Source organism: Phoxinus phoxinus (assembly GCF_949152265.1).
Source record: "Phoxinus phoxinus genome assembly, chromosome: 13".
In the NCBI taxonomy this organism is placed as follows: Eukaryota; Metazoa; Chordata; class Actinopteri; order Cypriniformes; family Leuciscidae; genus Phoxinus; species Phoxinus phoxinus.
The window spans coordinates 19,815,473-19,839,096 of NC_136888.1; the positions used below are offsets into that span (position 1 = coordinate 19,815,473).

Genomic DNA, 23,624 nt, shown 5'->3' on the forward strand with positions numbered 1-23,624 from the left:
GAGCAGCAAATCAGCGTATTAGAATGATTTCTGAAGGATCATGTGATGCTGAAAATCAGTTTTGCGTCACAGGAATAAATTACATTTTAAAATATATTTAAATGGAAAACAGTTATATTAAATTATGTTTTTTTTTTATCAATTAAATGCAATCTTGGTGACTCGGTGAGCATAAGAGACTTCTTTAAAACATTTTTTTTTTTTTTCAACCCCAAACTTTCAACAGTACCAGCAATGTAGCATACTACGGTTTGAAGCAGACTGATTTGTTTGTAGCCTGTAGAGTTTATATTACACTAGTTTTCCATTCTGAACATGGCATCTTTGTGTCTCTAGAGAGAGGTTGTTTAGATCCACAAACATGGGCACCAGTCCAGACAGGGCTCTCTATCCATCTGTCTGCTCAGCAGACACATACGCAAACATCGACACACACAATAATGAAGTCACATCACCGGCCCAATGTAAGTGTCTCCAGCGCTGGCAAGCTCTCATTAATGTCTCTCAATCAGCATAAACACTCATGCAGTTCTCTGTGTGCGATGTGAAGTGAATGGATGATATGGTATTCCTGTGTATTTGGGTTAGAGTGGTGGGAGAGGAGGGTGGGAACACAAAGCATGAGATCTGAATTCCTCCTGTCCATACACACCTCACTAATAACAGACTGATCAAAGACATGCCTGTCATCTGACACCAGCAATGAGACGAGAAGAGATCCACACACACCAGGTTCCCACAAAACCCCTCGAATTCCTCCTTCCAAAAACAAACAAAAACACTGGCCACAAACTCTCTCTTTCCTCACACACGCCCACGCACACACCTCAACACTAACACTTGAAGTTAGTTACTTAACCACATTTCAAACATTTTTAAATTTATTTTTTCAAACATATAAAAGGTGTATCGGCATAAAATACAATATTTATTTTCATCAGAAATATGTTTGAAACAATTGTGAATTATAATTTGTTTTAAATAAAGTTGTGAATAGTTATAATTGACAATCAAAAAACCTGTTTTGGGACTTTTTATTTTATTTTGCACACTGGTTCATTCTACCCTGCGCTCCTGCCTGCTGTGAGAAACTGGGAGGAAAACAGAAGAAAGAATGAGAGAGGGATAGAAAGAGAGGAGTATAAAGGCGGGAAAAGAGAAGAGAGCATTCCAAGAGAGGCCGACATCAAAGCTCCTTGAGCTGCTCTATTTGGCACCGTGTGTGTGTGTGTGTGTGTGAGAGAGAGAGAGAAAACAGTGGCAGCATTTCTAGCCATTTTCAGTCTTTATTCATATCAGAGTCTTGTGTTCTGGTTCACTCTGGGTTTAAACCTGTGAGTTGTGTCTGTAGTTTGTTTCTGCATTACTTCTGTATTTGTGGAAATTGTTGTTTATCATTTGTTTGTCCACTGGAGTCATGTTCCTTCTCAAAAGTTCAGACTAGTGAAAACGCAGTCTCATCCTGGACTAATCTGTGATGTTTCCTTTAAAGTGCATAATGGAAAAATGGATAAATGGAAAATCAGAGCTGTTCAAATAATAATTGACCCAAAGTTCTGTCGTCATTTACTTTGTCAACTATTGCAGTATTTAAAAAAAGTGGAAATTTCCTCAGTCTCATTGTTTGTTCCATTGAAAAAACTGAGTTAATAATTTCAGTATTGTCATTTTTGGTGAACTATTTCTTGCTCATTTCCTCCTCCAGCCACTAGAGGGCAGCGTGTGATTGTCTGAAAATAGGTTCACAATAAGTAGACATGTCCTGGATTCTTGAAATGGATTAGATATAGTAAAGGGGTAAGAGAAAAGATGAAAAAATGTGAAGAAAATGTATAGATTCTAAGATAAAAAACAATAAACACATTTGTCGAAGAAGAATGGATACTTCCTGTTGTTCAAACAGTGCCCTTGTCTGTAGTTCTGAAGCTTGATCTTCAAGTCCAAGTCTTCAGGGGTCTGCCACTCTAAAACACATACACAATTTAGCTTGTTTTGTGTTTTAGAGTAAGATAATTTGCCAATTCCAGACCAGTTCTTTCTGTATTTCTCTCTCTCTCTTTTTCTGATGATCTGCTGCCTTTTGTGGCCACTTTAAATGTCCAAAACATTTAAAGTAATTTCCACCTCAGTTCTCCTTTGCCCAGGGGTCCTCACCACGGGCTTGGTCTGCGGCAGGAGCACATTACGTGGGCTACTGGTCCAAACGCTGCCCCTGGTCCCGTACTTCTCTGGAGACCACACAGAATAATTCAGCCACCCAGCCAGGCATGCTGAGCAAAGCTGGTGTGGAGAATGAAATAGAAAAGTTTGTGTGCGTCTCTTCAGGGATTAATCTCAACTGAATGTAACTGGCTCTCAAATTTTATTGCTGCTTTGCTTTGTGTAATTTTGTCCGAATAGAGTCAGGCGCACACAGATTTCACTTCAAATGGAATATTAACCTGTGCAACCTTATGGAGGATTTCAGTGAATTATTATTGTTATTTGAAAAATATGTTCAAGATGGTCTGCAGTTTTAAGTCTGAGTTTGGTTTTTATTTTGGTAAAATCTAGGGATGCACCGAGAATTATTTTTATGTTGTGGCTGATTCAAAATTCTGTACTATATTGTCTACATAAATTAAGAATGAATAAAGTGTTTCAAACTAAATTCAGGAATCACAATTATAATGTACAGTATAAAAATGGACATTTACTTTTATCAGTGTTATTAGATAATTCGATTTATTTTAAATGAGGTCTATTCAATTATGGAAAAAGTAATGTAAATGTAAAAATAGCGATGCTAAATGTTTTTTTGCCTGTGTTCTATTAAGTGGAAAATGCTATTTTATTGCGTTTTTGGATAAACGTTTTCGATGCATCCCTAGCAAAGATACATTTAGGTTATTGTGTCTTCAACTACACAACGTATTGCTAATCAACTTATGATTTGAATAGTTTTCCTTGGATTAAGTGACCATCAGTCAATGCATGTCACTCAACACCAACGTTCATCTGGACCTTAAAAGACAATCTGCTGGTTTCTTGTTGGTTCAGAGTAAAAACAAACTTTGTTTATGCAATATGAACAACCTACAGTGATACTGACAGCAATAGGTGCAGATATTGATCTACCGTTTCACGCTACATGTGTATATGTATACAGATTACTGTGTGTGTATGTGTGTGTAGCACTCTTAAAGTGCTCTGAAAGATGTCGTTAAGATGTAAGTCTCTTACTCTCACCAAGCTGCATTTATTTGATAAAAAATACAGTAAAAACGGCAATTCTGTTAACTATTATTATAATAGAAGTAACGTCGAAACCATAACCAAGACGTTCACACTGAAGGCATTTTATGCATTGTTTTTCCCATTGTTTTCTAGGTAAACATACGATAGATGGACATCTTTCACAATTGCACTTGCACCTTGCACAAGAGAGCCGCATGTTTAGAAAGCCATGTAAAGTTAATAGAATTTCAACTTTTAAAAATGTCACGAGACATTTTTTCCCCATTCCACTGAAGCTCATGTTTTTATGCAGGGCTATGCAGTTTTGGGAATTTCTTCGCTGTATTCTCGCTTTTTGCTCGCAGGTTTCTCTATAGAGCTCCCCCTACAGCTCCGGAATAGATATTTGACAACACTGTCGAAAAACTTGTTGTCGACTCTCAGATACCAGAGGCTAGTGGATCAACGACATCAAAGCAGATCGGACATTCTTTACAACATCTTCGTCATTCGGGTTCGAACAGCGTGAGAGAGCGCAATAATGACAGAAATTTAGCCTATTTATTTTGCCGTAAAGCAATTCGTTACATCGCAAGACTTGATATCACGCGATACTTCCTGACGCTGCGGCCAAAGTTGCAAGGGTGGTTTTCCCGCTCACAGGGGGTGCGAGACGACCACCATTCAACCACCACAATTCAATATTCAAAAAAGTAATATAACCATTCCAATGACTCCGAAGCTGTTCAGTTAAGGTAAAAAACCTGCATAGTTCACCTTTAAATGCAAAAAGTACTGTGTGATCGTTGCTTTATATTAAACTATGCATAAATACATGGTGCTGTTTTGTTCATAATTAATGCAATTTTACACACATACATTTGATTCATAAACATTTGTTTAAACGTCACACGCTTACATACAGTCATGTTATTTCATTGCTTTGAATAAATAATTAATGCGGTGCATTAATATTTTGCTCCTTGCGCACTCTTACGGCCTCAGGAGACGGGCCAAAATATTTTTCCCATATCTGATATTATGCCTTTTAAATTCCAAAATAATTTCAATATCTGTCATATCTAAGTAAAAAAAAAACTATTTTTACATCCCTAGTTCAGTGTGATGCTAAAGAAACATTTTCTGCTTGTGCTGCTTAATACTTTTGTGGAAAACTTTGAACAAAGTTGAAATGAACTACATTTTTTTGAAATATAAATCATCTTTTAATGTCACTTTTGATCAATTTAATGTCTCCTTGCTGAATAAAAGTATTACTCCAATCTTTTGAATGATTGTGTATATGATACTCCAAGTGACATTGTTTGCGATTTAATTCATATATACAAATATATAAAAATAAAAATAATGCGCAATAGTTTTATGACAAGTAAAAAATCTGCATGACTGATAAAGGCTTTCAATAGACTTGCCGTCGGCAGGTGTGCAAAAGTTCATTTTGGAGTGTGTATGTGTGTTTGACAGACAGATTAACAGGATTCTTAACAGGGTTGGAGATCAGATGTAAGGCAAGGTCACAGTCGACTTTAAGCCCACCTCACACACGTACACAAGCAGAGATATCCAAAACAGAAACACTCTTTGTTTTGCCCCTCTACTGTGAGATGGAAGCAGGAATAAACATGCACACGTGTGTGTTAATCTGTTTCTCAGCTCTGAGGTCACACTGCTGCACACAGACTCTTTCAGGACTGTGTGTGTGTGTGTGTGTGTGTGTGTGTGTGTGTGTGTGTGTGTCTGCTGCTTTTCTGTACTGCTTTGTTATTATTTGGGCTTAGAGCTGTAACATCAGATGAGCACACACACACACACACACACACACACACACACACACACACACACACACACACACTTCTTAAATGTTTGTCTTTGTATGTGTCACTGGTCCTTCATTCTTTTTTTGTCTTCTATTTTTCTTTCTCTCTTTTTTTAAGACTGTTGTCCATCCTTCCTCACCTGCCTGCCTTCGCATTTCTTTTTATCTCTCTCCATTCTGTGCCTGTCCCTCCCTCGCTATCTCTTTCCCCGCATCTCTGCCGTATTTATTTTTCTGTTTCTTCTTAAGATGGTGCCTGCTGATGGAGACAGATCTTTGTGGCTCTGAAAAATATTCCTCAAAGCCAAATATTTACCCATAAGCTTGACCCAGGTGTTCCCTCTCTCTCTTCCTCCAGATTGCTGTCTCCAACCATCACCTATACGTTACATATTACCTGTATAGTAGTTTGATATCAGTGAAATTATTATTATTAGATTCAGTGGTCTGAACACTGTAAACATGATATTAAGGTGGTCTAACAATCTAGATCTCTTTCTCTTAGAAACATCCATATTTTCTCATATAATCTGCTCTTGTTGGGATAAAGCACTGGAGTGTTTTGAACATCTGCGTTTGACTCCTAGCTCTTGAATGTTTTGGTCGATTCAATTGAAAGTTTTTGAAGCGTTAATGGACATGTGCACACACTGTTCTAATCCCTCTGTTTTTATTTGTCTTTAGCAAGCATTACTTCATCTGTCTGTTTTTGTTTTGCTTTGCTAGTTTTGGTTCGTGAAAAACGGACGACAAACACGATAAAGCGAATTAGAGCCGTGGAACAATCACGCTGTCGTTTGCCTTGAGAAACACTTACAGGAAATACAAACACACTGCGCTCATCCAATGTCTTGTATTGACTTCTGAAAATGGGAAAATGGGGTTAGCCATATTCATATGAAAGATTTCAGGTTCTCTCCATTTCTGTTTTTCTTTTACTGTGTATGTTTGTAATGTATTTTGAAATGGCTGAAAATATGAGCAAGCGTCACATTAGTGGCTCATTTTCGGATTTGCATATATACTAATACACTACTGTTTTTAATAAGAAATTAATACTTTTATTCAGAAAGAATGCAATAAGTTGATCATAAATGTACATACATTTTACATTGTTACTAAAAAGATTTACATTTCAAATAAATGCTGTTCTTTTGAACTTTCTATTAATCAAAGAATTTTGGGGGAAAAAAATGGTTTCCACAAAAATATTAAACAACACAACTGCTTTCCACATTAATAATAAGAAATGTTTGAGCAGCAAATCTGCATATTAGAATGATTTCTGAAGAATCATGTGACACTGAAGACTGGAGGAATGATATGGATCAAAATTCAGCTTTGCCATCACAGGAATAAATTACTTCTTCTTTTTTGTTTATACAATAAAAACATTTTTTTGACTGCAATAATATTTCACAATATTACTGTTTTACTGTATTTTTTATTAAATAAATGCAGTTTTGGTGAGCATATGAGATTTCTTTTAAAAACATTGATCCCAAAATTTTGAACGGTATGTATATGTAAAAAAACAAAACAAAAGGTTGGGATGACATCTGTTTAATTAACTGTCTGTTTGTGCACTATTTAATTCAGACAGGTGAAGACACAAAGTATCTGCTGTCGCTTAAACTCTTTTTAAACCATAGTCTCTGTGTGATGGATTATACCTATTATGTCAGTCTTAAACGGCTTAAAACTCAAGAGCCAACACAGATACAACCCTCAAAGCCTGCGGGATGACACTGCCATAGAACCTGCTTTATGACAGCATGACAGAAGCTCTTACAGCATCCTCTGATCTACAGATGCTCGCAGACTGATCATTAAACACCGCTGAATATTGTGTGTTGAAGTCTAACTCAGCTGGTCATGATGAACCCGCTGTAACACTTAACTGTCGCTGGCTTTAGCGTTGTTGTGTCAATTTTATGGCAGTTAAATGCCTTATCTGATCTAAAATAGATTTAGCCAGTGGCTAGTTTATGGACTAAGGTCTACAAGTTCTGTACATTGAATTACTGAATATGACAGAGTCAGACACACACTCAGCATTTTCCACCCAGTACCGATAACTGTCTCCTTTATAGCTGTGATGGACTCACTGAGCATTCATTTAGGTTAGTGCTGTCGATATAATTACAGCTGCGTGTGTGTGTGTGTGTGTGTGGTCATTTGAGGTGGAAACTGATGAGGTGGCACCTTAAAAATGGGATGTTGGGTGTTAATCCAATAAATCTGTCTCTCTGGTGTGTGTGTTCTTACATGTCTTTCTGGTACAATGTGTGTGTGTGTGTGCTGGAATGCTGCAGTGTTGGAGGGGTTTAGTATTGTCTCTGGCCCATATTTGATAACTGAGAGGATGAAAGAGGGATGAATAGAGCCAGAAGTGAAGAAAAAAAAAGTATTATACTTAGTTTTTGGTACACGCTATTTAATGTGGCCGTGTTTAAGATTTTTTTTTTTAGTGCTTTTTATTTACTTTATTTTACTTGTGCTGTATTTTAATTGCCTATTTACTCCATTTGCTTTGCAAATACAAATGTAATGTTGTCATGCCAATAAATCAGAAATTGGCCGGTGAAGTTTTTTATTTTAATGTTTTTTTTTTAACTTGTGCCCGAGTGCCTGACCATCTGAAATTTTTGAGAGAGCTGGTTTAACATGTTCACTCTTTTTGAACCTTTTAAAATGAATTTTCTGATCTTTCACAGGCCTGTTGTATGTGATGTCTGTGTTAAGAGTCATTTTGGCAGCGGATGCTTGTCCTTCAACGACAGCCTGAAAGAGACTGTAGGTCACGGGTTTGGTGGGTTGTGGAGAGATATTTTTTTTCTGTTGTCTATTGTTATTTTTTTGTGTGCTCATAGGCACCAGGCGGTGTCCCAGCGTGGGTACGCTGCGGAAACAACATCTCCAGTATTTGAACACAGCTTTTTGTCATTTCTCTCTCTGTCTGTCTCTCTCTGAAGGTATTAAGCTGGCATCTTCTCTTCCTCTCTTTTATAATAGGCTGTTATTGTTTTGGCTCTTTTATTATTTTGGTGGCTGGTATTATTTTTGATTTCCATAAGTCTTGGTCTGTTGGCTTTGCTCGTCTTTTATGTTCAGCTGGAACAATGGCAATCCCCCAGCCACCGGCCCTACCCTCAATAGACAATTCCCACAAATAATGACACTTCCCCTAATCTGTGTGTGTGAGTGTGTGAGCGCCACTCAATGACAGTTTGGGGAAATCACATTTGAATCACAACAGATGAGTGATGACAGACAGAAATAGGCCCTGGGTGATGCCAACTGAAAATGTGTCATCCGTTCTCTCCCTCTTTTTCGCTCTTTGTCTGTTCTTTTATATATTTAGATTCAGCTCTGCATTCATGCAGAAACACGCAACTGGCACTTATTGATGGAAAAGCCTATTGTGGCCCATTTCTTTGACAAACACCCTCAATGTTGATACTTTCTTTTTTTTTTTTTTATAAAGCTACATTTTCTGATCCCCTCTGGGATCATCTCGGGTTGGGAGCCAAGAGCTGGTTCAATGAGCCAGTTCTTCAGAATGAATCAGTCAAAAAGTAGAAGTACTAATATAATCATAACATAGAATTGTGAAATCTCACTCTTCCTCTACTTTAGTATATTTTTGTGTGTGTGTTGGGAAGGAAACCCCACAGCCATGACCCCCACCCCCCATATTAGCACCAGCTGTGGATCAATACCGGGACAGCTGGGACTGCCACCCGCCTAAACACACCACACACATACACACCCTAAAGTGAATGAAGCTCCCGGTCGCACCCCTTTCTTCCTCACGCTTCCTGGAAATGTCAGTCAAAGGAAGTTTGAGGTTCACTTTAGGTGTGATAGCCTGCAGGGGTCTGGTGGTGTTCTTCTCTAACAGGAACACACACACACACCGCGTGCAGATGGGAAATATTGAATAATATTTGCGTCAATTGAAGTATCATGTCTGCCATCCTTATGCCGTTGGATTATCATTGTGTTAACAAAACACATTTAAGCACAAGTCAAAGGCAAACATGTGCATGATACACAGTGACCGAAAGCCTGTGGACTATCCAAACATGTCACGGCACCATGGACGTCATTCAGACTGAGTAATGTTTCTAAGCGCTTATTACTGCAGAACATCTTGTTTTACAGTTATTGGTGTTGTATTTTCTCAAATCATCAAACATGTCAACTGTAGTGGGCACATTCCTTTGGCAAAAATCTTAAAATGATGGTGGTAAAACAAACTAATTGCAAACCATTGTATGCTGTATATAATTGCCCTAGGCTTACTATTTTGAATGTGTATTTAGAGTTTCAATGTAGACATTTAATTGCACACATTTCTTTTTCATATATTTTTTTAGTTTAGTAGTTTTTTGTTGTGATTTTAACTATTTTATTAGCTTTTGTTTATTTATATTGACTTTATTTTTATTTCAGTTTCAGCTATTTTAGTGCTTAAATTATTTCAGTTAGCAGCCAAGGCAACATTTCTAATTTTTAAGTTTAAGTTTTGTCTAATAGGCCTGTTTTATATTTATTTTTATTTCAGTTTGGTTTAAATTACTGAAAATGGCATTTTTGTATATTTTCTTTAACTTACTTTTTTATATAATCAGCACAATGCTATTAATGTAATCCGCACTATGCTTTCCGACTCTTTGGTAAGAACGTCTCTGCTTTGTGGATTAAATGGTGGCAGTGGTTTAAAGATATTAATTATGTGGGATATAAACAAAACTTTGTAATATGTAAATTAACATATTTAGCATTTTATAATATTTAGTTGAAATCTTCTAAAAACAGAAATGTATATTATTATTTGACAAGACTGTTGGCTGTTAATAGTCTCAAAATGACCAAATATTAATATATTAGTCTTTTACTACTGGAGTGTAGAGTTTCAGCTCACTTATGTTTAATGCATTTTTATAATCTTATGTTTGACTGTATTCTCTCAGTAGAAGTGTCAGTGTGTGTGTGTGTGTGTGTGTGTGTGAATGAAGGGTGATATGCCCTTAAGGGAGCAGCAGGGGGCAGCAGTGAGCCACCCTGGCACCTTCACGTCCCCTCTCCGCCAGGTATTTAGCAATTTTGTGGGTACAATAGCTGCGTATTGATAGTCATATCCCTGTGATAAATTAAAAGTGTCTTATTGTCTCTTTTCATTTTACACATTGTCATAACCCTGGACTGTAATCTGGGGTTCTGATTGACACCGGCAGCCAGGGAAAAGAACACCCTCATTGTTTGCGCTCGTCAAATCTGTTAAACCTAATTCTTCCCCGCGTATTTGCATATTCTTAAGTATTTTTTCGGAGAAGGTCTAAATCCTTCTTAAGTGTTTGATGCATTTTGAAATTCATTCATAAAGGACCTACATGCACTATTAGCTCGGTATAATGCCAGTGCATAATCTCAGCGATAAGACACGCTTTGGAGCGCTGGATTCTTCAGGGATGACATGCTGTATTTCCGACCGATTCAACAGGGGCTCAAATGTCAACACAAATGTCAAGTGGCTTCGTCGGCGAGCGCTTTTGAATCTTAGACGCAGGTTTTTTCTCCCTTTTATCGTTTTCATTTACTGAAGGAGTCACAGAGGACCGTCTCCCGTCCCAGCTGGAGTGGGGGATTGTGGGTAATTTGTCTGGGTGCGAGATTGGCAGGCGGCACTGTTGTTTTGATCGGGTCAGCGCTCGAGCGCTTTACGTCTCTGTCTGTGTTTCAGCCGCCGGCACGTGGGGTGTTCTTCTTCGGCACCTCCGATGGCGTCGTTCGGTCAGATTAATCACCTTCAGCAAACTGGAAGAAGGAAGAAGGGTTGGTGTGCGCTGCCCTTGTGAGTCGGCTGATTTTTCTGTGTGTGTGTGTGGAGCTGTATCAAGGCATATCTGAGACGAATATAGTCACTCTTCAGCTCTCTGCATCTCTGCTCTGATAAGGGCTCCTCTTTACCTTCAGGACCACTGATACATGCAAACACACACACACACACACACACATGCGCCTGCGAGTGAGATTTCTATCTGGAGATCTATACGTAGTCGCTCCACATATGCACACAGTCAGGTGTGTGAATACAGGCTCTCTGAGAGGCCTGCCGTGAGTGTTATACACAGGGCCTTCATTTCACTCGGCTCATTTTGTTTTGGATTACTCTGCGCAACAGGCCTGATGAGATAAAAGTGAAGAGAGCATAAAAGACTGAACAATAGGCCTACAGTATATGGATCTCGCCCATAGAGAAAGCTGAAAAGGAAAGATACTTGCTGAACAGAAGGCCAAATAATGGCTTTAAGTAAGAGAGAGAACTTGAATTGAGACAGAGAGAAAGAAATGGAGACGGACAAGAAAGGCGCTTGACTAGTTTGAGTCATTTCCAGTGTTCATTTTAGTCAATTGATTCAGTAATCAGTTCATGACTCTAATTCTATGATTAGTTTGCAATGCCACTCTAATATGTTTGTGAAAGAACAGAATGTACTTTACACAATTTACAATGCTCTGTATTCAAAATGTTATTATTATATAAAATAATTATGTTGACTTATTATAAAACAATTTGGAATTAACCGATTATCTTTAACTACGAACTTTGACTGTATTTTACTTCTTGCATCAATCATGTTAAATATGCTGGCTGTTTGGTCAAAATGTTCCTCTGATTAAAAATAAATAAATAAGCCATATTAGAGCAAATATATTTCAATTTAGATGTATATCGAATATCAATCATATTTTTCTGTCAGTTAGCCATACACTATGGCCTGTGTGATGGTGTTGAAACATGTTTGAGAGTAGTACTTTCATCCAGGAGCAAATTGCTGATACTTAGTCAGCAAGCTGTGAAAATACCCTAAGAACAAAGACTGAATGTGAAGATATTTTTTTGGCTTTGTTCAATAAGAAAAGGCAGGTCAGGGAACGTCTCCAACTGTGTTTCCGGCCTATCTGGCAAATAGAAAGTGTGCAGGTGGGCAAGTGTTTTGTTTTGTTCCGTTTTTATTAGATGTTGTCGCCCTCAAGTCATTTTGGCACATGGCTGGTGTCGAACCCTTTTCTTCTCCACATCATTTTTAATAAGATATCAGAATTGATGTTTGCCAGACTCCACAAATCATGCAAGACAAAAAAATTACATAAAGCAAATGAATAAAAGGGCAGAATCAGGGCCATTTCGAGTTTCCTTTCAAGTCTCCTTAAAATATTCCCACCCTCTGACCTACAGGGGGCGCCATTGACCATTATGACAGGGCCAGTTCACTCTATTGGTGTCAGAGGTGATAAACTATTACTGAGTTTGGTTATTTAAATTATTTTGACAAATGAATGCCTTTTAGTTCTGATATGACATTTTCTTGGTTCGAAAAATTCATTTTACGTTTGACATATTATATGCCTGTAAATGGCTGCAAAATGACACTATCTCACCGTTGAGAATTCAGTGTCATTCTATTTGCTGGAAGCTTTAGCATTCTCTTTAGTTAATACTTCATTGAGACGGTCTTCTTAAACTTGTATGCACATGTTCCAGGAGTGCTGGTTTCCCGTGTGTGTGTGTGTGCTTTGTACGTGTTAATACAGGCGGTGATTTTACCCATGAGTGTGAAGATTAGCAACTTTCATTCATTCTTTTTGATTGTTTTAAAAAAAGATATATTTTCAAAGCACCATATGGCTATTTTCTCATATGCATTTTATAGCATTTGTAACTGTTAGAAACATATTGATGTCAGTCAATCATATTAATTTGTGGGGGGGGGTTTCCCATGTAGTTAATTAAATTAACAAGATTAATTTTTATTTTTAAACAGTATTTCAACTCAATTCTCTCTTTTTTTGCGTGTTATTTTAGGAATCTCCGTCGGGTCGTCGGAAAGCGCTGGCCACCAGCTGCATTAACATGAAGCAGTACGCCAGTGCCATGCCCACGCAGACAGACGTCAAGCTCAAGTTCAAGCCGCTGTCCAAGAAAGTGGTTTCAGCAACGCTGCAGTTCTCCCTGTCCTGCATCTTCCTGCGAGAGGGCAAAGCCACGTAAGAGCAGCTCACTACACCTCCAAAACCAGCTGACTACACCCACCCTGAAGGAATGCTGCCTCTTCAAATTACGCTCTCGTTCCTTTTCTCTCTGTGCATTTCTGCCTTTTCCTTTTTGCCTCGGTGACAATACCTCACATTCCCAACATTCCTTTTCCTGGATCTCTCCCCCTCTCATCCCCCCTTCTTCTCTCCTATTTTCCTCTATGATTTGATCCTGTCTTCATATGCACTCCTGTGAGGTTGTTTTCTCTCTCGCTCTCGGGAAATGTTCTGGCCAGGGTGGGACTTAGAGGCCAGGGGGCGCATTACAGAAATATCCTAACTTTAGAATCCAATTTTATCTGTTTGGTAACCATGGCAATTTCAGTTAGGACCTCATTTAGGACAAAAGCTATAAAATGACATTTCTTAATTGCATAATCTTGTCTTAACTACAGATAGGAAAATGGTATTACAGAAGCATCCTTACTTCACAAAAAATCTTAACTGTCTTAACTTTAGGACAACCCCACTGGTGTCCTAACTTCAAAATAATTTGAAAACCAACTATAAAAATCACATAATAATAGCCCTGTCTGAGAATTGCATCACATTTTTTTTAACGATACAAGATGAAGAACAGCGATGTTTGATAGTGGAAAGACTTTGTGAACACCCAAATGAAGTGCTGCACTTTGAAGACAAAACTCAAATAAAATAATTACAGACTCCTATGAAATAAAAGGACTAGGCTTTGCCTTTTCTACCAAGTTTATCAAAACTTTACTTAATGAAAACCACCACTTGTTTTGTTTCTCTATTTTAATCTCAGTTATTTCTATTATCTGAGGTTTTCCGTTTGACTTCACAGCAGCTGTTTGCGCGTGGTTGGTTGCCTGGTAACAGACCTGAGAGTTGATTACTGGAGGGGTTTAAGATTTCCTAACTACAGATGAGATGAGATTTTGAAAGATAAGAATCCTAAATCAACATAAGATTTGCTGAAAATTTTGTGCATTTAAAATGTTAAATTCATCAATCTGGTGCACTTTGAGAGTTCAAAATTAAAAGCTTCAACCAATATTCAGTGTGAACAAACTGAACAAAGAAAAACTCAAACCTCTTTTAGTTATATTGTTTGTCTACATTACACTACTACATAATAATAGTTATAATATTAATTCCATGACAGTAATAGCCATAAATTGGAAAACAAATGCACTGAGAAATAAAGGAAACTTTCATTAGTTTATATACTTGAAATAAATAAACACATGATCTTTTATTTTGACGGAAACTGCATCAAGCTTTTATTTTGGCAGAAAACATGGTTTACAAACACGTCTCATTACAATTCTAGTAAAATGTGGTAATCGTCAACTATGCAGATGTGGAAATAATGGGTTCCTACACTCATGATGACATATCCTAAGTGTTTTGAAAGTAGTTCTGCTTACCGCAGGTTCTACACTTTCTCATCTCTCTCCTTATCCTCCACAATATCCTCATCAGCCACAGGAGCTTTTACAGACATTTTACAGCATCTGCTTGAAGGGCCTGTTTCTTTTTTTCACGCTATTTCTCTGCACATTCCTTGCATTTCTTCTCCATCTCTGACTATTTTGACAGATACACACTGACGCTACACGCTCGTCCGAGCCCAAAGGGGGGAGGTGTTTAAAGATGTGATTGGCTCAGCCCAGTGTCAATCAACACTAAAAATAACCAATGGGCCACTGATCTACGTGTTTCATGGGCCGGTCTGTCAGGAAAAAAAAAAAAAAAAACGAACACTGACTTTTTTCAACACAAAGACCCAAGCGCTGCCAATTAAGCAAAACAAAACGAATGGGCCGCCGATGTACAAGTTTTATGGGCCGTTAAGACAAAAAAAAAAATTTATGAAATGTATCGGCCCAAAAAGCAAGTCGGTCCACCGGGAAAGTGCCCGGTCTGCCAGATGGCCAGTCCACCCCTAATTGCTACATATTTACAACAGACAGTGAGCCATTTTTACCTGCAAAGTTTTGAACCTAACTCTTTCCCCGCCATTGACGGAATTTTCCATCATTTATTTTTGTTGTGATAACTTTCTATTTTGTTTTAACACAAAATGTACACTTTACTTCATTATATGCCAAATAGTATGTGTACACGTGTACAAAAAAAATAAACATCACATTTAAACTAAATACAATTGCCAAAGCTTTGAAAAAAAAGAGAGAAGAGAAATACATAAAATAGAATTACAGTAGTGTTGTTGTTAAGACCCATTTAGATTGTTCTAAACCTGAGGCAAAACAGGTGGTTTCAAAAGTACAATAATAACTTTATCCCAAGCATCTAAAGAGGAGCTCCGTGCTTTATGAATGACAGCCAATGATTTTTCTATAAGTACAGTATCTCTGAAATAATTAAAAGTTCTTCTTTTGAAGGGGGTCCAGGAGAAAACCAAGTCGAAGAATGCATTATAGTTTTTTTAGCGGCAGTTAAACCTGCAAATATAATTTTCTTTGAAGCCAAATTAGTGTTAATACTAAATGATGAATCATCATTAAATAAAAATAAGGTAATCAGTTTAGGAATTGGAAACTCCCAAATATCCTAGAGAAATACTTCCACTTGGGTCCAAAGATTAGACACATTTGGCAGTCCCAGAATATATGCAGGTAAGTGCCAACCGTATTCAGATTACATTTTGTACAAACTGGGGTATCTGTGAGCTTAATTTTAAAACGTCTGTATGTGGAAAGATGAAATTTGTGAACAAAATTAAAATGAATCAACTGATGCGCAGGATTTTTCCATCATTTATGACACATCGTTCCCCCCCCCATTGGCAGGTATTTTCCGGCAATCCATGTTTTCACTGTTATACGATAGGGGGGATCTATTATGCATCTTTTGAAAGCATATTGAATCTCCAGATCAAAACACAGGTAAAGAAGAAACAGAAGTGATAGAAGCATTGCTTAGGCACAAGTAAAATAATGCAATCATCAAACATGATGATGATGATGATGATCATCGTTCTGAATCCGATCTGGACCTAGTTTGACAACAACTGAATTTTCTCAGTTTTTTTTTTTTTTTTTAATATTGCTTTTTTATGAAACTTACCCACATTCAAGTGTTAATAAAAGCTGAAATAAAATCGTTTTATGTTTAAAAGTAAAAAAAGATATAGGCCTATTTATATATTTTTATTTGATATATTGCATGTACAGATATTCATAAAAACAAAATATTCTTAGGGCCATGAAAGTTTTGTGAAAATTATCAGAAATGCTGGTGCTGGCTTGCAACTTTAAAAAACAAAAAAAACACTGGCGTGGAAACTACAGCCTAAGATGTATAACTTCTAAATTGTCTTTAAAATACAATTCATAGTTGGTATTTGTGGTATATCAAATTTATATTACTATGAATTAATTATTTTAAATATTTTTATTGGAATCCTTTGCAAATTTTGTACCCTGCGTACTGTTGTTCAGAAAATGTCAGAAGATGAGAAATCAAATCCTGTTGGAGAACTTTGGCCCAGACGTGAGCTGTTGCTCTTTGACATGCGTGTCACAGCAAACCGAAGTCAGATGGAATATTTCCAGCCACTGGCCTTGAGAGTGTAAATATCTTTCCTTCTCTCGTCTCGCAATATCCCCGTTTCCCTCTTTTTTCTTCTTCTGATCTCTGCCTGCCTCTAAATAAAGAAGGCAAGAAGCGTGTATGAGTGTATGTGATTTCACCCTTGCGCTATATGAGATATGTGTGTGTTTGTGTGGATTTTGTGGCGTGTGTGTGACAGAGGTTACGTGGCGGAAGTGTAACCGCTCTTAACCCATGGGAATCATGTCAACAGCACACAAATAAACCCCATTACATAAGTTCAAATAAGCTCCATGCCTGCCAAAGAAAGACTGGACCGCATTCATAAAGAAATGTGAGATAGACAGAGAGAAGGAGAAAACGGGGACATTGGAAGGGAGAGAGGGAGTTAATCCTGGAGCGTTATCTCGCCGTGCTTGTGAATGCCCTGGCTGGAATGCATGTCCGTATTGCACAGCCTCTTATGAGCAGGACCATGAAGGGCATTCCCTTTACACAATCATCTCTCGCTCGCTCTCTGTCAACCTGGCTTTCTTCTCTTCTTCCATCCATCTCCAGTGTATCAAAATGCTTTTTACACAAAAGCACAGTGAATGGAAGGCCATATTCACTTTTTTAGGCTTAGTTAATCTGGAGAGTGTGTTATCAAAAAACTAAATGAACAATTCTCTATTTAACTGCATTTAAATCCATTTCAAATTTATTTTGCACCAAAATAAATGCTGAAAATGCAAAACAAGTCCTCCGATTCTGTCTGGGCCTGCTGACGAACAGTCCGAATGAGTAGTGTGTGAAGTGCCTCGTTTATGATGATTTCATCAGATTTATATTGTGCTTTTGTCTCTTTCTCTTTCTGTGTGTAGTGATGAAGATATGCAGAGTCTGGCCAGTCTGATGAGCATGAAGCAGGCCGATATTGGCAATCTGGATGATTTTGAGGAAGAGAATGAGGAAGATGAGGAGAACAGAGTGAACCAGGAGGAGAAGGCCGCCAAGATCACAGGTGAGACTTGCTTGATTTCATATGAAGACCCTTTACTGGTGGGTCCGATATTTCTGTACAAACACAACACCACCAAAGGGATTTCTGTTCTGTTCCTTTGTTTACTCTGTTCCAGCTCTAATTGTTTGCACAGTAGTTCACTGCAGTACAAATGCAGCGACATTTAAGTTTTTCAGGAGTTTTTTTTTGTATTCTTTTTTTATTCTGTTCTGTTTGTTGATCTGTTCTGTTTTATTGTTTCTTCCATAATTTTTTTATTAAATTTTTAATGGATTTTATTCTATTTTTTTTAATTTTGTTTTATTTTATTTATCATTGTATTTAGATTTTATTTTGTTTAATTCTTGCATATTTTTCTGTTTCATTATTAGTTCTATTACATTTTCTATTCTGTTATATCAATTATAGTCTTATTTTTTCTATTGTGTTCTCTTTGTTTTGCTTATTCTATTCTGTTGTTTTTGTTCTTTTTTTTAAATCTATTCTATTCATATTTATTTTCTAGAATTTCCCAGATGTGGTTACTTAGGGCTGTGTGGTTCATTTGTATAAAGTGTATATTTATTTCTAGATTGCAATTGAAGAACTAGAATAGATGCGTGTGGATTTAAAGTCCCTTGTAAATTTCAGCGTGCCATTCTTCACTCTTCATTTCTTCAGTCTCAGTTCAACTGTTTAATTTGAGCTAGAGTTTTTCTTTTTCTTTTGTGGTTTAATGTCTGTCTGTATGTGCACACGTGTGCATTTGCCTTTGCATATGGAGACTTATTGCCCTTGTTTACATTTGCTCTGTTTTTGGTCTGTTTGTTTATTAGCTGCTTTTATACACATTGCACTGCTTGTTTATGATGTGTGTGATATGATAAGGTCCATCCAAAATATGTCCCGTGTGTATGTTTGTGTTTGCATGTGCATATATGTGTGTGTGATTTTGTGTGTGTGAGAGACACTGACAGCCCCCATCACCCCCCATATTGTGGAGTTTTAACATTAAGCCCATCTGCTTTTATCCCTTTATAAGTGTATGTATGGAGCTCCTATGGAAATGCTTGAGTTGTTTATTCATTGTATGGGTTTAGGAATCTCTTTGTTGCCATAGCGATGCTGTCCGATCAGTTTTTAACAGTTTGTTAGAGCGAGACCCACACACACACGAGTCCGTATGTATTGCATACCCCTGATTGCATTATACAGATTTGAGTGTGTATTTGAGTGTATGTTGTGCTGTTTTCAGAGATTGTGAGGCAGCTGAATGCTCTCAGCTCTATAGATGGAGATCCAGATGACTGCCTAAAGCAAGCAAATAAGCCTGCCTCCTCTTCTGAAGGTCTTTCAGCTTTCACCTTCCTTCATTCTTTTATTTAATATACTCTATCTCTGTCTTTCTCCTTCTCTCCTCTTTTTTCCCCATCACTTTGCCTGTACTGTGTTTTTGAGCATTTGTTAAGTTCATTGATATTTTTTTCCCCCACATGCTATATTTTTCTCCTTATTTAGCGTTCTTCATTTGTGATCTTGTGCCCTCGTTCCACTTTCTGCAATTTGTAGTGAACCCAGCTACCCACCTTTGTTTCTGTGACCATGGAGTTGGTGATCCTGGAACAGGTCTTTAAAGACACCCCTGGTCATGTGGTTGAGCGCTCTGATGGCCTAATATGGGTCAGGGTGGCATGGTGGGGGAGCGAACAGAGACGTCACACCTTTCTTATCACCTCAGAGAGCACTTCACTCTCACACCCTGCACACACTGTTTTTTTTTTTTGGCCAGCTGGCTCATGTTGGGAGTAATAGTTCTGAATGAAACCCTACATCGGCTCTTTGGATCTGAAGGATTTTGGTGCGGTTCACTTCAAAGTGCAGATGTCAACCATTTATTTATTGGTTATTTTTTGTCAGTTTTGCTTTTTTTTTTTTTTTTTTTAAGGTTTTACCTGATAATTCATCTATTCTTCTCGTGGATTGATTTGGACTGATGAGTGATGTTCTCTTTTCTCTTTTCCTTTCTGTTCTGTTATCATTGTGGATGGATGTTGACTGTTTAGAGCTGATCAGTAAGTTGAACTTCCTGGATCAGGAGGACCAAGACCAGAGCAACATGAGCTCTAACCCCTTCGATGAACCTAATGACCTGGTTGACCTTAACCCTTTTGGTGACCCGGATGAGGATGGTAAGGAGTGACCCTTGACCGTTTTTGTGACCCCTTTGCCCCTTTATCAACAGGACAGGTTGTACTCATTAACAATCTGAGATGCGTGTTGATATATTAAGTGAAGAGGGAATGATACTGCAGCTGGATTTTGGAAAATCATTATTAAGATAATATTTAATCATACAAATGCATTTGATACTAGGGATGTGCAAAACTACATATTTACAAATGCAACTAGTCAGTGGGTTGTCAGTATGACCCAAGGGACTAGTTAGTCTTAAACCTGGCATGAAATGAAAATTCACCCTATTTTGTAAAGGGATGTTATAGATCTTATTGTGAACAGTTAATCCATGTATGTATTTAAATGTTTAAAGGGATCATATGATGCTTTTTAAAGGGGTCCTATTATGCCCTTTTACAAAGTCTTTATTTTGTTTTTGGGGTGTACAAGAATGTTTTCATGCTTCATTGTTTAAAATAATTGTTTCACGTATTTTACATTATTCACAGCTCCTCTCTCCCCAGTCTGGTTGAACACGTCATTTTCGATGAAGCCTCTCCTTTCGAAATATGAAATGTGCTGTGATTGGTTTGCTGGCCTAGTGTGTTGTGATTGGCAGCTCTTAGCGCGTGTTCGCAAAATGTCACGCCCCTTCATAACCTCAATCTCTACTCAAATGTAAATATTAACAGTGCCGTCAATTTAAAAACATTTCGAGCCGATTCAGACCCTGACAATGTTAACAAACAAGAGGATTGTTCTAAACTGATTTTTCAAGCACGGACTTTGCAAGCACAGATTTCACAGGAGTGGTATGTTTTTTTGTAATTTTCTCATAAGATACAATGTTATCCACCATTTAATCATATTTGTCGAAAAAATATATATATATATATATTTTTTTTTAATGTACATTTTAGGGTTTGTTGTCACCAACCCGCTGTAGTCCTTAAAAAGTTCTCCCTTTGCATTGAGCTTTGAGCGTTGTAACTTTGCAGATGTTATTTATGCTCGAACAGCAACATCACACACTAACTAAAGTTAGAAAAGTGAAATCATAATCAAGGACCCCTTTAATGTTTTCCTTTTAGCTCGTAATGTATCTGTTTGTGCATGTATGATATCTGCAAAGTGACAAAGCTCTTAGTCTCCCACAAAGGGAACAGAGAACACTGCTCCAGTCCAGACCTGCCTAAAACGCCTCGATCGAAGTCCAGTTATTACTTCCTCAAACGTCTATGTCCTAATGTGAAATATTAGCATAATGCCTGACTAAAGGCATACACAAAGTAAGAAGGCGAGTCTTCAGTGAATTGTAGTGTTGTCGCGGATACGCTGTTTTTGGATGCGAAAGAAAATGGTTGAAATTAGTAATCAATGGTCAAGATTTATTTATAACGCTGTTCCTGAGCAGTACAACCCAAAAGTTAGCTTGTGTACAGCGCATTTACAGCGTTTGTGCATTTATAGCATGTGTACATCGCATTTCAAGGAGCACAGCTCATTGTACCTGGAAGAGTACAGTAACGCCAGCTAGACTCGCCTAAATAAATGAGAAATATGCCATTTTTAAAAGTTTTTTTAAACTGTGTATTTTAATATGCTGTCACTTCAGGACATAACGTTGTTACATTAAACATGACAAATTAAACCATTATAACATTGTATTTGAAAGGTAAGAGTCAATTGTATCTAAGAGTCAATTAAAAAAATTAAAACTTAACACTGTGAAGCGTTATGCTCAAGTAGTTCTTGCTAAATTGGTTCCAGTCCTTCATCATCCGCACTTTCAGAATCTGACGTTGGCTCGATCTAATACGGTAATAATGACGACATTATTAACTGTGTTTACAATTGCTTTAAAAGCCTTGGAAGCTAAAGCTTGCTATTATGGTAAGGCCTGTTACATTTCCGGCACACGCTTCAAGTTTTTGGCCAGTCACAATGCACTGGGTCAGCTGGCCATTCAGAGGACTCTGGGCTTTTCGCAAGTGGGGGCTTTGTAGAAATTAGATTGGGAATGCAATAATGTAACAGTATATGAAAAATATGGCTTTTGAGCATTACATCATGTTAATATGTTCTATTACACCCAACTAACAAAAAAAAACATTTAGAATAGCTTCATATAACAGCAAAAAAAATTGTTTACATTTTCAACAATAGTATTGATTTGACTGCACTGACACTATTGGATGAGAACTGAACTGAGATGGTCAATGACATCACAGTCTTCTCCAGAACTGCTTTATAGATGAAATGATTGTGTCTCTTCATGTTTATACATTTTATAGTACTGTAATCATGGGTTTAATTTAGATAATACAGGTGGGGATGTTTGTGTGTTTCTAGAAGCATCTCCTGAGTCCCATGTTCGGCCCACTATCAAAGATCAGGAGCCTGTGTGTGATCAGGACACCTCTTATCCCTCAAACCCATTTGATGAGACTGACACAGACGGGGATCCTTCTAAATACGGGAACCCGTTTGACGAAGCTGAGCCTGAGCCCGAACCCCAGCCTAAAATATCTCCACCCAGAAGCAGCAAGAGGAAGAACGTACGGCCGGTGGACATGAGTAAATACCTGTACGCCAACACAGCCAGGACAGAGGAGGAGGAGCTTGATGAGTAAGTCTAGGAATTCTGGGATACACTATGGGAGGGGCTCTTGGTTACAGCAGAACATTTTAAGTGGTTATTATTTTAATTGACACAACATTTCGGTTCAGGAACACACACAACTTGTCCTCTGTTTGCTCTTCTATTGTTCATTAGTAGTACATGAGTGTGTGTGTGCGTGCATGTCCATGTGTGTATGAGAAAAGGAGAAAAGCACTTGTCGGAAGAGAAGAAAGTGGTGAGCGAGTTCTTTCAGCAGGAACAAGGCTTCTGTTGTTCCCCACATTCTTTGGCCTTGTCTGTTCATCTCTGCATTTCTCTCATCCCTCACTCACTCGCTCACTCACTCACTCACTCACAGTGCTCCAGCAGGGACACACGTCTCCAAACCTGACGTTATGTAGCAAAAATGAGAGAAGATACTGATAACTTTAGAACACCATTTATCTGAAATGGAAATCTTTTCTAACATTATAATTCTTTACTCTCACTTTTAATTAATTGAATGGATCCTTGCTGAATAAAAGAATTGTCTTTCAAAATAAAATCTGACTGAAACTTTTGGACTATATATTTATGCAGGGATCCAGACTAACATTTGAGAGCAGTAGCACTGGTGCCACTAAGTTCTATAAGCGCTGGGGGTGGGGTTTTTTATCATAAAGGTAATTTAATCACAAAATTACTATTATTTTGCATTAATAAGTGCAGTAACTAATTACATGTTTACTTGTTAAAGCACTGAGCTTTAGATAAGATGTAGATAAAAATACTTTTATTAACATTAGTAACATATAAAAACCCTATTTAAAAGTCCTCTAATTACACTTTCAAAAGGTTGTATGAACCCTGAAATGAATAATGTAAAAAAGTTTATTCCACAATACCATGGTTACAGTTAGCGAAATCCATAGTGAATGTTGGTGATTTGTGGACTGAAATGCCTTCTACAACTTCCACGTCAGCGCTGTTTGATCTGATATCTATGGTTTTATAACAGAGAATTCTGCGCTGCATTTGAAGTCTTCTCACTAGATCTTGCAACGATGTTAGTAATACTGCGTCGAATTCAAATGCTTTCTCAGTGGATCTCCCACCGCTGTGTAGTAACATCAAGACAGGCCTCGACTGATGCGAGTAAACCT

At 37.7% G+C, this 23,624-nt stretch overlaps 1 protein-coding gene across 11 annotated transcripts in view; it reads left to right on the plus strand.

Moving 5' to 3' along the window:
- ehbp1 (EH domain binding protein 1) overlaps positions 1-23,624 on the plus strand; it is a 130,958-nt gene that overhangs the window by 22,756 nt on the left and 84,578 nt on the right. For 9 of the 11 annotated variants that reach the window (XM_079633781.1, XM_079633783.1, XM_079633785.1 and 6 more), the window contains 4 exons: positions 12,930-13,111; positions 17,566-17,705; positions 19,748-19,873; positions 22,212-22,488. In XM_079633781.1, coding sequence (XP_079489907.1) covers positions 12,930-13,111; positions 17,566-17,705; positions 19,748-19,873; positions 22,212-22,488 — 725 coding nt within the window. Of the gene's footprint in view, positions 1-10,586; positions 10,726-10,802; positions 10,914-12,929; positions 13,112-17,565; positions 17,706-19,747; positions 19,874-22,211; positions 22,489-23,624 lie in introns of those variants that run through there. The other 2 variants (XM_079633780.1, XM_079633779.1) reach the window with 2 other exon arrangements.